This window comes from Elephas maximus, chromosome 18 (assembly GCF_024166365.1).
Source record: "Elephas maximus indicus isolate mEleMax1 chromosome 18, mEleMax1 primary haplotype, whole genome shotgun sequence".
Taxonomy (NCBI): Eukaryota; Metazoa; Chordata; class Mammalia; order Proboscidea; family Elephantidae; genus Elephas; species Elephas maximus.
In genome coordinates, this window is record NC_064836.1 from 28,997,410 (window position 1) to 29,014,103 (window position 16,694).

The 16,694-nt window shown below is 40.7% G+C and overlaps 1 protein-coding gene across 4 annotated transcripts in view; it reads left to right on the plus strand.

The window, feature by feature from the left end:
- The window catches only part of SYNJ1 (synaptojanin 1), an 87,875-nt gene that overhangs the window by 67,108 nt on the left and 4,073 nt on the right, over window positions 1–16,694 (plus strand). For 3 of the 4 annotated variants that reach the window (XM_049857765.1, XM_049857763.1, XM_049857764.1), the window contains 5 exons: window positions 1,733–1,942; window positions 3,577–3,720; window positions 8,407–8,477; window positions 9,574–9,682; window positions 9,916–10,133. In XM_049857765.1, the coding sequence (XP_049713722.1) occupies window positions 1,733–1,942; window positions 3,577–3,720; window positions 8,407–8,477; window positions 9,574–9,682; window positions 9,916–10,133 (752 nt within the window). Of the gene's footprint in view, window positions 1–1,732; window positions 1,943–3,576; window positions 3,721–8,406; window positions 8,478–9,573; window positions 9,683–9,915; window positions 10,134–15,179; window positions 15,325–16,694 lie in introns of those variants that run through there. The other variant, XM_049857766.1, reaches the window with a different exon arrangement.

Below are 16,694 nucleotides of genomic sequence, written 5' to 3' on the forward strand. Positions count from 1 at the left end.
TGATTTCAGTGGCGTGATGAAGCCAGGTGGTGGTAAATTGAGGTACCAGTGGAAGGTGAAGAAGTGGAAGTGCCTGTGAACAACTTTTTAAAGGGGTTTGGCTAAGATGGGGGTGTGGGTATGGGGAGAAGAGAACTGTTTTTCCGGAGAGATTGAGGATCCAAGCAGTGTTGTCAGAGGCCCGAGATTGCTTAAGGCTGTTGGAAAAGTGCCGGGAGAGGAGAAAGGGCTGATGAAGTTGGGGAACGGCAAGGCAGAACACATCATAGAGCAAGGTCACTGAGAAAACTGGAGTGGGTTGGACCGCAAATACCTGAGTGCCGGCTCAGGGGCAGGTTGTTGAAGGGGGCTCTCATCTTACAAATTTTCTTTTCTCTGTGAAGCTTAGAGGTGAAGTTACCTGCTGGAGTAGGGCAACGCACAGTTTTCGCAGAGTTGAGAAGGCTCTAGATACAGCTCCTGTGGAGAAAGGGTGAGGGGAGAGCCAACCGTGGATGGCCAGGCAGCTTCGAAAGCCCAGCTGAGGCTGAAAATGGCACATTTAATGTGACTTGGGTCATCAGGATTGCGAGGTTTTCTTTAGCAGCAGCAGCCCATGTGCAACTTCAGAGAGAGTAAATGGAATTGATCCAGGGCTGGGGTTTTGTCAAGCAGGTGCTATGGAAGAAGTGATGTAGGGAAACAATTGAGGTAAAGAACCGTAGAATCTAGATAGATACAGAAGAAAACAAAGTCAGATGTGGACTAAAAGTAGAGGGATTCTGGATCCTGATGAGGTCAAAAGAAGGAAGAGAGCGGAAAGGCTGGGAGGTGGTGGTCAAAATGAAGCATTGAGCTTATTATTTCAGAGGTAGCGCAGCTGTGAGGAGCAGCTGTGTCTGGGGTGTGTGTGTTTGGGGCGGAGGTGATGTCAGTAAGCCTAAGACCAGGGCATTTATTTAGGTTGTTGAATGGGCTGTCCCTCTGGAATTTGATGTTGCACAGAAAGATGGTAGCACCCAACTTACCCTCTTGCTCTCTGTCAGTCCTGTGAATGGGCTCAGGTGACCAGAAGGATGGAGGTTGGGGATTACTGCAACAAGTGGGGGTGGCATAAGCATCAGAGAAATCGGCCTTTTTGATGGAGGTTGGAAGATTAATGTTCTGGCATCGGAATTAGGGTGCAAGGGGTACCGTGACCCCACTTTGCAACCCTGAGGTACGTGGGATGAGGAGACTTGAGGGAGAGTCAGTGTTCAGCTGAAGCAAAGGTGTGCGTGGGTAAGGGGAGTGTGAGGGGAAGGGGAGTGAGGAGACTGAGGGAAGGCTTAAGACTGTGGCTGTCTGAGAGCCAGCCCCAGGGTGTGGGTAGAGGGGGTCCCATAGAACACAGCAGAAACTTGGGAGGGAGAGCAATAAACTTTTGAGTCATCACTGAGATAGCTGCTTGGGAATTTAAAAGCCCATTTGGTCAACCCAGGTCCTGGCTTGTCGCCACTCGCATCCCGCTGTTGCTCTGAGATGCTAAACTATCTTTAATTACTTTTTCTCTAAGAGAGTTTATACTAATTCTAGTTTTATACATATAAATTTTGTTTATACATGCATATGTGCGTATTCCACGTATGTTTGCAATGTAAAAATATTAGCATGTTTATTCTGTGTGTTTAACCCCTTAAAACTTCGGTAGGGAAAAAAGAATCTCTGAGAAAGTTTACATGGTGGTACCGTGTGTAACCTCGGTTTTCCCCAGGTGATGTTGATGACTACAGTGCAGAAGTAGAGGAAATCCTTCCTCAGCATCTCCAGCCATCTTCAAGCTCTGGCCTGGGTGCTTCGCCAAGCTCTTCACCCCGGACCAGTCCCTGCCAGTCACCTACCATAGCAGAGGCTCCTGTACCGCCCCCTCCTGTAAGACCAAGCAGAGCACCGTCAAGAACTCCGGGACCTCCAAGTTCACAAAGTGTGTATTTTATTTTAAAGTTTTCTGTGACTTTCTTTTAGCCAGTGTGTTTGATTTTACCTGGTCAGATCTCTGATGCAGTTGAATCTCCTTTAAGAGGAGACATTCTTGCTTGACTTCTATACCCCTGTGTTTTCTGAGCATACAAAGGAGGAGGACTTGTAGATTATAAGCCCTCACCGGAAAAGAAACTCATCATTGCTATCAAAGACGAAAAATTTCAAATCATTTTTTATGTGGTCAGGTTTGTCCATTTCTTAAAATTGACAGTTTTCTATTATGATGGTAAATGAAACAACAGCATGGTAAGAACACTTTGCCATAAATCTTACTGATTTGGGCTGACCTATAAGGAGCCTGGGGGCACAATGATTAAGTGATCGGCTGCTAACTGAAAGACCAGCAGTTTGAACCCACCAGCCGCTCTGTGGGAGAAGAGATCTAGTGATCTGTTCCTATAAAGTTTACAACCTAGGAAACCCTATGGGGCAGTTCTGCTCTGTCATAGAGTCACTATGAGTCAGAATCGACTCAGCAGCAACACAGATCTATATGGAGTCCCGGGGTGGTGCAAACGGTTAATGTGCTCAGCAGCTAACCAAGAGGATGGAAGTTCAGGTGTGCCCAGAGGTACCTCAGAAGAAAGGTCTGGCAACTGACTCCTAAAAATTAGCCGTTGCAGTCCCTATGGAGCACAGTTCTACGCCGACACTCATGGGTAGCCAGGAGTCAGAATTGACTCGAGGGCAGCTGGTACTGGTTTATAGATCTATCTGCTTGTTATTGAAATGAACTGTTTGGACTTAACTATGAATCTGTACATTATCAGTATGACAGTATGAAGCAAGGAGTTACAAAGCAAGTTCTTTTTAATTGAACTTTATAGTCATTTCTCCTTCAGTGTTGAAAGTTTTGTCCCTGGCAGTTGTTAAATTAAATTATGAAGTCACTGTTCCATGCCAGTCAACAGCTCCAAAGATACCTTCCATTTCATAAGCTTCTCTAATTTTTCCTTTCTACTCTTGGAGGACTGGCTTCATTAAATAAATTTGAGATAAGCTAAGATGGAGAGAGAAGACGGGACCCCCTTTGCTTTATTCTTCTCTCCAACAGCCAGCTGACTGCAGATGACTTAATTCAAAAAATGCTGTGTTCCATCTTGATAGGGACACCAGGTAAACCAACTTTCAGCACCCAGGGCCTAGGTCCGCAAAGAGTCAACCTAGAGCTATCATTGTTTGTTACGTGGTATCAAAGGGAGATTTAATGGTAGAATTGTTTATGTCATCCATACTGAAAATTTGTGTCATTTTTTTACACTCTATATACCAATTTAGAAAATTAGCAAAACGGGAAATTTTATACACACATGCATTATGTACATGAAGTGCTATACTTCTCTGGAGCCCTGGTGGTGTAGTGGTTAAGCGTTCGGCTGCTAACCGAAAAGTTGGCAGTTCGAATCCACCAGGTGCTCCTTGGAAACCCTGCGAGGCAGTTCTACTGTGTCCTATAAGGTCACTATGAGTCAGAATCGACTCGACAGCAGTGGGTTTGGTTTTGGATTTTGGTATACCTCTCTGCCAACACCCACTGGAGCCTGATTTTCTTACATAACAACTGTGATTTTTTAGGTTCTCCTGCCGACTCTCAGCCAGCAACACAGTTGCAGCAAAAAGATTCTTCTCAGACCTTAGAGCCCAAACGGCCTCCTCCTCCCCGCCCAGTTGCTCCTCCTACGCGTCCAGCTCCCCCACAAAGACCACCTCCACCGTCAGGTAAGAGACTGTTTTACGTCCATTTCTGCTAGACTTAGAAGTCTCCTCCACCCCATTTAAAAATGCTTTCCGTGTTTTCACATCTGTAGCTACTAGATTGGATTATTTCTTATTGTCGCTACTTCTTCAGCTTTTCTCTCAGAACGTGTAGGCTCTAGGGCTGATGGACAGGTGAAAGAGTGCTTGTCAGCCGATTTCTCTACCTGGTCTCCATAGCTGCCTTCTTACACATGCACACGAGATGCTGGGTTCTTCTGTTCTTGTGCATTTGATCTAATTGGGCGTGTGAATTGTTCTTTGGTAAAACTAGGTTTTAATTTTTCCAGAATCCTCACTCCTGGCTTAAATAAGCACAAAATCACTAGTTTACTAATTTCTATAAACTCTATAATTAGAACTGAACAACACAAATATACTTACTCAATATGGAATAAAGTTTTTATTCATTTAACTGTTTTTAAACAAGTACAGTGTTTGTGACTTAAATTATTAGAAGTATATACATTAAAAACATTTGTTTTTTTTTAAATAATACCCGGATGCTAATTTGTACTTCCTACATAACATTTGAAATAATGAATGCCTCTGTAAATCTCTGACATCTCAATTCTTTGTTTAATGTCATTTCCTTTCTGCTGCGTGTTTTCTTGTGAACTATAAGGGGCTAGGAGTCCTGCACCTGCTAGAAAAGAACTTGGAGGTAACTGTTTACATTTGTTATAATGTATGCCTCGCGGTTCATTCACGTTTGAAGTTTGATCCCTATAGCCGCATTTTACTCTAGGCCTGTCTGACAGAAGTCTGAATGAAGGCCATTTATACGCCAGGTTAAACATAGCCCCAGACTTCCCTTATCTTTCTGTCAGTGACAGGTCAGAGCTTAGTCTCAGTAGTGAACAGGACTGGTCTGGGAGGGCTTATGTTTGGCAGGTAAACATAGTTGATCTCGTCATTAAGGCCCAATACACTATTAGAGCAGTTTTTCTTGATAAATAATAGTCATTTTGGTTGCAAATATTAAATTCCCAAAAGTCATGTTGCGTTCAAAAGGGATTCAGGTACAGTGAACATAGAACATTTCCCAAGTATTTGGTTTGTGATGCTCTAGTGCATTCCTTTGTTAGGAGCTTGTAGACTTAGTCAGATTTCCTAGAAATGCAGTTTAGAGTTATAATAATTATCTGAAATGTATTTTGCATGCCTTTGTCATAACTTGTCATAAGACTCATGGCTCTTTTTTTTAAATTTAAGAACTATATGATTTTCTTCTTTTTTCTCTATAAGGCGTTTTTAAATACTGAGTGCCTCGCTCTTTATTCAAAGTGTGTGGAGTAAACTCACTTTAAACTTACTCTGAAACTCATAAAGACTCACGAAGCTCAGTTGGAGGCGTACACTTGACAAGTTTATTTAATCTAGTTCTCAAGAAAGGATGAGGCAGGTTCGGCACAAGAGCTTTTGCAGACCCAGTTTAATATCACTGAGGTCTGCTGTGTGTGTATAGTCGATCTGTTTCTGCTCTAGCTGCCTGACCAGGGCCTCACGATAGGAGGTGGGCTTGTTTGTACGTAGACGTTCTTGACTTTACGTGATGAGAACCGCCAGTGGTTTCAGCACCACAGCGTCTGTAGAGCTCTGCCGGGTGATCATTTCCCCACTGACTTACAGAAAACGTTACTGTCTCTGGTTCAAAGCCCTGCTTATTTAATTTTCATGAGAAATTGTATCTATCTTCTGCTTTAATTAGGAAGACAACCTGTAGAAAATAAGTTTTAAAAATGAATTTTTGAGAGGTTATATTAGCAAACCAGTGGCTTATTTAGAAACTCAGTTTATTTTTTTAATTGTTTCTCCTCATAGTTCTTTTTTTTTTATTGTGCTTTAAGTGAAAGTTTTCAAATCAAGTCAGTCTCTCATACAAAAATTTATATACATCTTGCTATATACTCCTAGTTGCTCTCCCCCTAATGAGACAGCACACTCTTTCCCTCCATTCTCTATTTTCATGTCCATTCGGCCAGCTTCCGTCCCCTTCTGCGTTCTCGTCTCCCATCCACACAGGAGCTGCCCACATAGTCTCGTGTCTACTTGAGCCAAGAAGCTCACTCTTCACCAGTATCATTTTCTATCCCATAGTCCAGTCCAATCCCAGTCTGAAGAGTTGGCTTTGGGAATGGTTCCTGCCTTGGGCTAACAGAAGGTCTGGGGACCATGACCTCTGGGGTCATTCTAGTCTCAGCCATTAAGGCTGGTCTTAATTTGATCTTCACGGTTCTTTTACAGGTAGTGTTTGCAATATAGTTTATGCTACTCTATAAGGAAGTAGGAAACCCTGGTGGCGTAGTGGTTAAGTGCTACGGCTGCTAACCAAATGGTCGGCAGTTCGAATCCGCCAGGCACTCCTTGGAAACTCTATGGGGCAGTTCTACTCTGTCCTCTCGGGCAGCTATGAGTCGGAATCAACTCGATGGCACTGGGTTTGGTTTTTTGTTTTTTTTATAAGGAAGTAAGCTTGGGTGGAAAAAATCAGGGTAGTATTTTCATAGCTATTTTTTTTTCTCTTCTAATTTGTCAAGATCTGACTTCTGCTGTGTTTATGTAATATAGTTTTTTAGAACTTTGAAATGGAATTGAAACTTCATTCTTGGATGTTTTTGACTTTTGGACTGTCAAAGATGGGAGCTTTTAGTAGTGGCCTAACTGTATAAAAGGAATGAGATGATTGTAAAACAAAAGGCTTTCATCGAATAGATTTTTTAATTCCCCACTGTGAGTAATCTCAGCTAGGAAAAGAAAACCATCATCCCGTTTCTGTCTTCTGTTTGAGGAAAGGGAGGACTCGGGTTTGGACTAGGCACATGAAGCCACGTTGGTTTGTATGATATGTCTGAAGAAATTTAAAGCAATTAAAGAGGCTTTTTATAAAAGTAATTTTGATGCAGTAGTTTTACGCCTGCCTTTTATTCTGTGCTATGGGCCCTGGACAAGCTTCTGTTCTCTCTTTAAAACGGTGTAGGGGCCCCTCCCAGTCCTCAGGTAGCTAGGAGACAGATGGAGGAAAGTAAGGAGACACTTGCTTCATAGAGATTGACCTCTCGTTTTACTTCTAAGCGACAGCCCCTCCATTGCTTAAAGGCATTCTGTTCTAAATCTTTGCTTAGTCCAACTGTATACCTGTCCTTCCCCTCTTTATGTATACCTTGTAACCTTTATTTTTTTCTTTCTTTTCCTTCTATGTTGTATATAGTTTCTAACATATATCCGTTTAATTTCCCTGAAATTCTCCTGTTGTTTTGTGCTCTGTTCTGTGTACATTTGCGTGTAGGAGGTGAAATTACGGCACTGTTTTGTTTGAAGAAGGCTTTCAAATTTCTTTTCACAATAAGTCAGATATTTAGAAATGTACTATATTAAACCTGGAGTTTTAAAAATTAGTTATTATATTTAAACTATTAATTCAGATCCAAGAACATATATTCAGTGAATGATCTCAGATGGCTTCATGTTTTTATGTGTAGTCAGGCTGAGCTGGACTTGTTTAGAAGACTGCTAAGATCGGAGGCTGTTCATCCAGATTCTATTTGTTAAAGAGCTGGTGCATTTTCCAGGACAACTGCACTTGAATTTGCTCTCAAAAAGGAGGGCGAACATCTGATGCTGCCTTTGATAGACCCTCCTACTCTTTTTGACCCAAAAAGTAACTTAGTTCATTTCATCCTTTAGCTATCTTTTAATGTGTTAACATGGTCTTCCATAAGGCAATGATACTGATACTCGTAGTAAAGTATGCCTGTCTCCTACCTTAGTCATAGGATTTGTTATAGAAATCCAGAGGACCTCGTTATAACATTGTTTCAGCCATAATGATATCTACAGCATGAAGCCCTAAAGGAGTGTTGTTAGGAGCCTCTTGTGTAAAACTTGAAAAATGCAGCTCTGTCTATTGCACAGGAGCAATCCGTCTGCCAGTGTCTGGGGAGCAGTAGCGTGCACGTGACCATGTACACATGCCTGTGACTGTGTGTGCACACCATGGCTATGCGTGCAGACTGTGGCCATGTGTGCAGACCGTGGCCATGCATGCACACCATGGCCATGTACACAAGCTGTGACCATGCGTGCAGACCATGGCCACTCATGCAGACCATGGCCATGTGTGCAGACCGTGGCCATGCATATAGTCTGACCATATGTTTGAAGGTTCATAGGAGAGAGCTCTGCTGGAAAATCAACTTAGAAGTGACCCTATGACTGAGATATCAGACCGAGGACTAAACTTGTCTCCCATAAGAGACTCTGTAAGCCTTCTAATTTTTCTCTCCTTTGGGCTGTTTCACTCAGGTCTGATCATAATAGCAGCCTCCACCATTACCCAACACAAACTACTTCGTTTTCTTACCATCTCACGCTCCCATTTCTGCTGGTAATGAAACGGAGCAGCCAGCCAATGTTATGTGATATTACTCTGTTTATTTATGACTTATTTTTTTCCTTCCTGCTTCAAAGCACCCAAAAGCCCTGGAATGACACGGAAAGATATAGGTAAAAACTTTTGACTTTAGCTACTTAACATTAAAACTGGACCATGAAATAAAACTCAGATTATAAGTGCATGGTTTCATGTTTGATATGACTGTTTTTTTTTTTTTTTTAACCTAACCACATGATGTGATGTCTTTGTTCCAGGACGCAGTCAGCCTTCACCTCAGGCAGGACTTGCAGGCCCAGCCCCTGCTGGATACAGTGCAGCCAGACCGGTAGGCAATGCCTTGCCTGGGGGCCACAGGGTCCGGGTCCTAGGCCCAAATCTGCTACTGTTAATTTTGTTACCTTAGAGAAATCATGTGACCTTTCAAGGCCTCCGTCTCTTCAGCTCTAGATGAGGGAATTGGCAATAGATAACCTGTAAGGTACCTGTCAACTCTAACATTATATTAACATAGTCTTCAAAAGTAACTAAACATACTTCAGTATTTGGATAAAAGTGATATGCTGAAATAATCGTGGTCACAAAAGAAATAGCTGAGGGTGTCAGGTGTATGAGGTGCTGGTACACCTGGACAGCTTTTTATCATAGTACCTGAGTAACTAATGAGGATGACAACTCTTGCTTCAATAAGAAGGGTTTTAATTAGATTTAAGGAAAAGTATTTCTCATAGAGTCAACATACTGACACTGTGAGGATAGGAGAAAGTCAGGCTTCCGTGAGATTGCAGTCGTACTAACTTTGGCTTAAAATAAGAATTGTGAGCTTAGAGCCTTCAGAAAATGTATGAAAAGAGAAAACGTATTTTTGAGCAGCGCATCTTCTGATGTGTTTAATTTGGAATAGTGAGTTAGTCATTCCGGAGTTTTACTTTTGTGTTTAGAAAAAAAAAGATACAGGGTGTGGTTTTTTGTAAGGCTTTTAGTTGCTAAGAATCAACATGGTTCCATATCCCTGTGACCTTAAATGTCTTCCCGGCCTATTAGAGCAGTCGTGCACAGCAGTAAGGGCAAGGGCCCTGCAATGAGCCCTGGGTTTGGACCCTAGCTCTGTGGCCTTGGGCAGGTTATATGCATTTCCTCTCATTGAGTGATAAAACAATACCTACCTCTTAGAGACATTTTGAAGATTAAATGAGAATGCCTATACAGTGCTTAGCACAGTGCCTGGCACATAGTACACTATTTCATGGTAGCTTAAAAATAAAAGGGAAGATTTAAAAATGTATAGCTACAAATAGCAGTTGAAATGATGAGATGGGGAATAATACCAGACAGGAGAGTAAAGGTGATGCAAAAGCAGATGTTTTTGCAGAATCTTATCTTTTGAAAATAAGTGTCTCAAATGTCATATTTCCCATTTGTAGACGATTCCGCCCCGTGCTGGAGTTATTAGTGCCCCACAGAGCCACGCCCGGGCATCTGCTGGAAGACAGACTCCCGAAAGCCAAAGCAAACCCTCCGAAGCACCAAGAGGTAGACGCTGTTAGAAATACCAGCTTGACCTGTGTTCTTTCGTTTTCCCTTCTATCTTCACCCACCTTCCACAAGCTGTTCAGTATAGATGCCCTTCTTTACACCACAAGAAACGAGGCTGCTTACTGGACAAAGAAACTAGAAGGTCCTCCTAACATCTCACTACAGGAGGGAAAAACACTTGGTTTTTTGGAAAACATTTAACATCTGAAAATTTTTTTTTTTTTTTTTAGGTTCAGCTTACCTTCCTGAACCACTGAAGCCTCAGGCTGCCCTTCCCGGGCAGCCTTCTCTGCCCCAACCTGTTCAAAAGTTGCAGGAGCCTCTTGTCCCTGTGACAGCACCTCTGCCTCAGTCTGTACCCCAGCCAAGTTTGGAAACTCCCCCTCAACCACCGCCTCGAAGCAGGTCATCCCATAACTTGCCTTCAGAGTCTTCCTCACAACAGCAAGTAAGTCTCACTGTTAAACAAAATACCGTCTTTGAGGCATACGGTGCATTCTTCAAACATACTTATTTTAATTATTAGCTTTTATAAGAACAAATTCAAGCTTTAGACTTGTCTGTTTTTGTCTTTTGGTATTAATAACGTCTTGAAATAGGACTTTAACTAATGAGTGTCATTTGACCTCACAGACTAGTCATATGATAAATGCATGGTTTGGCTATTTGGGGGCTCTCTCTCTCTCTTTCATTTATTTATTTATATTTATTTATTTAATCTGCTGCTTAGATCAAGTGTTCTCACAGTGATCCTAAATCAGGGTTTTTGGGGGCATTTCCCACTGGTTCCCAGGCCATTTTTTCTCACGTTAATGTTTTAAAGTGTTTGTGACTTTTTTTTCCCATGCATAATTTACTTTGAATTGCTACTAAGTTAGCAAGGACACCATGGATTTATTTTTCTTCTTGCCCGCAACTAATAAATTAGTCTTGGCTTTTCCTTCCTGGAGAGGAAGGTGGAACAAATCAGCCCCTCGACCAATGGCTATGTGGTTAATTTTCAGTAAATACAGAGTAATCCTTTTGCTCCTCTAATGCAAGCAGTACCTCTTTTCTGTGTTGGCACCGACATCAGAGCTTCTCACTTACTTCCAATCGCTGTAGTCATTATTGGACCCGTTTAGAAGGTTTGGGGTTGCAACAAGAGGCTCGTTCACCAAAATAAAAAACCATCAAAATAATAAACCAACTCACTGCTGTCAGGTCATTTCCAACTCCTAGTGACCCCACAGGGTTTCCGAGGCTGATGACAGAAGCACACTGTCACATTTTTCTCCCTTGGAGTCACTGGTGATTTCAAACCACCAGCCTTTTTGTTAGCAGTTGATTGTTTAATTGCTGAGCCACCAGGGCTCCTTATTAAAATAACAGGTCACCTCACTAGTGTCTCTCAGAAGATGGTGCCATTGCCTTGATGGGTTGAAATCATAAGACCTTTGTTCTGCCAGAGTGATCTCATGTTGAAAAGACTTCTCATGTATATAAAGTTATATTAGTACAGGAATAATCATTCAGATGAAATTATTTTTGGTTAGATGCTGTTTTACTTAGCTTTGTTATACACATTTCGGTAAAATTGTTAAAATGAAATTTATATTTATTAGTATGTTTTTTATTATCTAACTTTGTATTTTATTTTACCCTGAAGTTTCAACCTGGAAATGCCATTAAGGCCAAAGAAATGTGTGAAATATTCAAAGTCTGCTTTTAAACTTGGAAAGATCTAAAATACAGAAATACTATACATTGGTGGTGTCCTTGAAGCATCTTTACAGGTTGTAGTTTGCATTTATCTTTACAGATATATGAGCGTGTCCAGCTAGTTGGTAGAAGTTAACCATCTCCTGTCTTAGTTTCTAGATGGTGAAAAACAGATACTAACAGGACTTTTTAAACATTCTGAATATAACCATAAACAACTACAGAACAGTGAGCACTGGCTCGTTAAACTATTGGTCACATTCGTGAAAGCTGAAGAAGGATATAAATAATAAACCAAACCAAACCCAGTGCCGTTGAGTCAACTCCGACTCATAGCGACCCTATAGGACAGAGCAGAGCTGCCCCATATTATTGCCAGGGAGCACCTGGCGGATTCGAACTGCCGACCTTGGATTAGCAGCCATAGCACTTAACCACTATACCACCAGGGTTTCCAGATATATATAATAGAGAAAAATAAAATGTTCTCTTAATCTGATGAATACCAGAAAGTAGCCTGTATTTTCTAGTTCAGAAATCCAAGATGCTGAAGATATTTAATGTTAGAAATCCTTCAAAGAATAAACCCACTATTTTTTTCTCCCTACCAAGCCACCGGAAGTGAGTCAGGAATTTCTCTTCTTTCTTTCTTGTAATGTATGCACTTCTGTTTTTTAAATGGAACTGTAGGGCAGAAAGCTCTGAGCGTTTTACTCCTGTTTGAGGGCAGAAAAGGGGCATCCAGTTCGTGGTAATCCTGTTGCCATTGAATTGCTTCCAACTCATAGCGATCCTATAGGACAGAGTAGAACTGCCCCATAGAGTTCCCAAGGCTGTAATCTTTATGGAAGCAGACTGCCACAGCTTTCTCCTGAAGAGTGGCTGGGGGTTCGAACTACCAACCTTTCGGGTAGCAGCTGAGCACTGAACCACTGCACCACTAGGGGCTCCTTAGTCCATAGTAAAAGCGTACCTTAATTCCTAAAACTCTGTATTGGTGTAAGTATCCTTAGATCAGCATGACAGTATGAGTATAAAGCATCTTTTGACATACAGTGGTACAGGATGGATGTGCCTGTGACCGTCCAGGGCCATTTGTCACTGCTTTTCAATGAAATGAGCACGGTGATTTGGTGGCAGACAGCATGTGCACTGTATGTGGCCTGGTAACATTCTCCTTTTGGGTCGTGTGCCATTCCACTTATCAAAAATAACAAGACGACCTATGAGAGACTAGATCTGTAAACTTTCACTTAAAGCACAATAAAAATTAAAAAACAAAAACAAGACATTTGTTTTAAATTTTCTTTTTTCCTCAGTCATGCATACAAAATTCTTCTGAAAATTATATACATGTACACATTTTTCTTTTTTGGAGGGTAGGCATCTCATTTGTGTGTAGACCGTGTTTGTGAGGATCCCAAAGTGCTTAACAAGAGTTTCCTCTAGGAATGTCAGTTTGAGGGGAGAGAGGGCTTTTCGTCTTACACCTTCTTACATGTTTTTAATTTTGAAATTTAAGAATAATACTTATTCAAAACATTTTTAAAGTTCTCTGAAGTAGCTATATGTTGACAAAGTTAAGAGTGAGGTTTTAAAATCTGACAAAATTTGATAGTTTGGTAATGACATGAAATAGTCTTAAAATCGAACACTTAATAATCTTTATTATTTCTGCCCCAAACCAACAAGGTGACTTGCTTAAAACATGGAAACCTACATGGCCTAGCTTTCTCTTTATTATTATTTTGTGTGTGTGTACGCTTTACGTGAAAGCTTATAGAGCAGATTAGTTTCTCATTAAACAGTTAATACACAGATTGCTCTGTGACATTGGTTGCCAGCCCCACTGATGTGTCAGCACTCTCCCGTTCTCCACCCTGGGCTCCCTGTTTCCATTTGTCCAGCTTTCTTGTCCTTTCCTGCCTTCTTATCTTTGCTTTTGGGCTGGGATGCCCATTTAGTCTCAGACACGTGACGGAACTACAAAGCATGTTCCTCATGTGTGTTATTGTTGGACCTACAGACCTGCCTAATCTTTGGCTGAAGGATGAACCTTGGGAGTGACTTCAGTACTGAGTTAAAAGGGTGTCGGGGGGCCGTACTCTCAGGATTTCTCCATTCTCTGTCAGACCAGCAAGTCTGGTCTTTTTTTTTCGTGAATTTAAATTTTGTTCTACATTTTTCCCCTGCACCATCTAGTTGTGCTGGACTCAGTCTGGTGGAGGTTGTGGTAGTTGTGGAGTGTTAGTCCTTTGGACTGTTCTTTCCATTGTGTCTTTGGTCTTCTTCATTTCCCCTTTCTCCAGCCAGGGTGAGACCAATAGATGTATCTTAGATGGCCCCTTGCAGGCTTTTAAGACCCCAGTCACTGCTCTCCACAGTCGGATATAGAATATTTTCTTTAAACTATGTTATCTACTTTTTATTATTCGAATGTCCTTTGACTCTATAATTCTATATGGGAAAGTTTTTTTTATATCTAATGAATCATTATATAACACGTTAGATATTCTTGATGACATACAAAAATGCCTCACTTCTCTGCTAGGCTTCCAGTGTCTTAGTCATCTGAATATCAGTCCAGAACCAGAAGCAGGGAAATCCCACAGTAAGGAAAGTCATGGAACTCACTTGAGTAAAAGTGAGAGCTGACCATGAGGGAAGAAGCCAAGGAGAAAACTCAGCATTCTGGGTCTACTTAATGGGGTCCAGCAGCCTTGTACGTCTTAGTATGAACCCTCTCCTGCTCTCCTGTCCCAGTATAGAGAGTTCTGAGATCATCAAGAAAGTGTTAACTCAGATTCAGGAGACTTGAGTTCTATGGCAGGAAACCCAAAAAAATGTTTAATGTATTTTAGAATGGTATCTCTCTAAATTGCCAAAGTATGTTTTCCTAATTAAAGATAATACCATCTTTAGGTGTTGGGGAGGATTTGCCCAAAACTGTTTCTTGAGAATTAAACAAAAAAAAACAAAAACACCAAACCTGTTGCCATTGAGCCAATTCCAACTCATAGTGCCCCTATGCTATAGGACAGAGTAGAACTGCCCCACAGGGCTTCCAAGGCTGTAATCCCTGTGGAAGCAGACCTGCCACATCTGTCTCCCACGGAGCAGCTGGTGGGTTCAAACCGCTGACCTTGTGGCAGCAGCCGAGCGCTTAACCACTGTGTCACCAGAGCTCCTTGTTTCTTGAGCATACTGGGTAAGAAACATACTGCTGTATTATAGAAAGATTATGATGAATTTTGTTTTTAAACAACAAAAGTAGATCTAGTTTCTTACCTTGTTTAAATTTTAAGGTGAGTTAGTGATACCATCCTTCAGAAAGTCTGAGTAATATGGGGCAGTCTGGATCCTGTCTACTTATTAAATGAAAACTGGTTTCCAGCAAGCTAGGGCTTTTGCAGAGTGATGTCATTTTGTACATTTTCTCTAACGAGGACAAATCCATAGGCTCTCCTAAGCTGCTTAAACATTTTAGAGTCCCAAAAATCTGTTTGGAGTATGTATATATACATGCCAAAGCTTTAAACTGGTTAGTAATCAACCTCAGGCAAAATTTAAGTCTGGGCCCTAATTCAATAATAAATTTTGTGTTCAAAGTTATTGAAAGGAATTGGAATTGTTGCTTGAACTAATGCTGTGACCTGCAAATATCACTGTTGTTGGATTCTGTATGTGTGGTAGAACTGAAGGAATTTTGAAGACTGCATTGTTAGGGTTGCTGGTTGGTCTGGGATTGTCCTCCTAACTCTCTCCTTTGATGTCTGTGTTCTCTTTCTCAAAGCAGGAGCACCCTTCAGGGTAACAGGTATCTGATTATTATCAATCTTCTCTGTGCTTCCATCCGTCCTAGCACATCAGATGTATGAACCTTCTGCTTCATACATCTCAAGACTCACCCATGTTTAAAACCACCTGTCCACATTCATAAACTCTACTATCATACCATAAAACTTGCTTTTTTATTTTTCTTACTATTTCGAATTTTTAGGAACCATTTTAGTCTTTCTTGCTAATGCTTTACAATTTTTTTTGCTTCATTTTTTATGAAAATTAACAAAACTAAAATGTATAGCTTCAAAGAGGTAAGCTTTAGGCATATGGAAACCTATTTGGCAAAACCAAATGGGTTCTCAGTTTTCACAATTAATTGTTAAATGACATAATCACTTCAACACAAAATTCAGTCATTTTTCTTAGATTTCTTATGGGGATTTATTTTTCTAAGTAGTTTTACCAGCAAGATTCTTTTTGGTAAGAAAGAATCGATGATTTAGAAAGGCGAAAGTTAATATTATAACAGGATTATTTGAAGATCCTTCCAACACCTTTCTCTGAAAAAATATAACTGTATTTAATGTCATCACAAATCCTGCTTAGATTTCAGTTAATTCCAGTGTCATGTGTGGTGGTGTGGCTCTCATTGTAATTTCAAGTCTGATTGGGCAGGATGACACTGCAGCTACCAAGTTACTTTTATTTTGAAATAAAACTTTTTCTCACATATGAAAGTAAAGGTATTTAAACACATGGCATCTATTTGGCTTGGGCTGGCTAAGCTATGCAAAGCATAAAATTCTCCTTTCTTGTTATATCAATATTGTGAACTCTTCCATCTGCCACAGGAGAATTGGGGCCTGGGCTCCATCAAAATATTTCCATTTTATTTTATTAATCATAAATAATCCAGAGATTATTGGAAATATAGTTCGTTGTAATTTTCCGATTTCTGTGATGAATTTGTTTCTGATATGTACTTCCATATGTAGGTCAGTTTACCTTTTATACACGTAGCATACGGTTTATGAGTCTGCTACATGTTTACTCTTTTATTTGTACAAATTTATACACTAAATTTGTTTGAAGAAAAATTTACTTGTTCATTCAGTACCTGTTCATTTAATTGTAAAGTATGTTCCATAACAATTGAATCAAACAACCAGATACTGAAAGTGATTCACTTACCAAGTTGTCCCGTAATTTCCTTCTGCACATGGGGATCCCAGTGCTTAAGCAGTGCCAACGGTGGTGGTCTGTAACCTAGTTACATTTCATCAGGACTGCCGGTCTTTTTTTCAACCTATTTCATGAAAATGTAGTTGTTTTGCTTTAATAACTATCGTAATTTGTTTTGGGTAGTGTCATTTTGTTAGGAAAGCATATTGTTCTCTGAGGAGGAAAAATATTGAAAACCGTGAGCTGGGGCGCTCCCTCCCCAATCTTTCCAACCCTGAAGTTTTTTTCTTATCCTCAAAGTTGGCATGCACGTCCAAGTCATTTATCCAGTTATAACAACTAT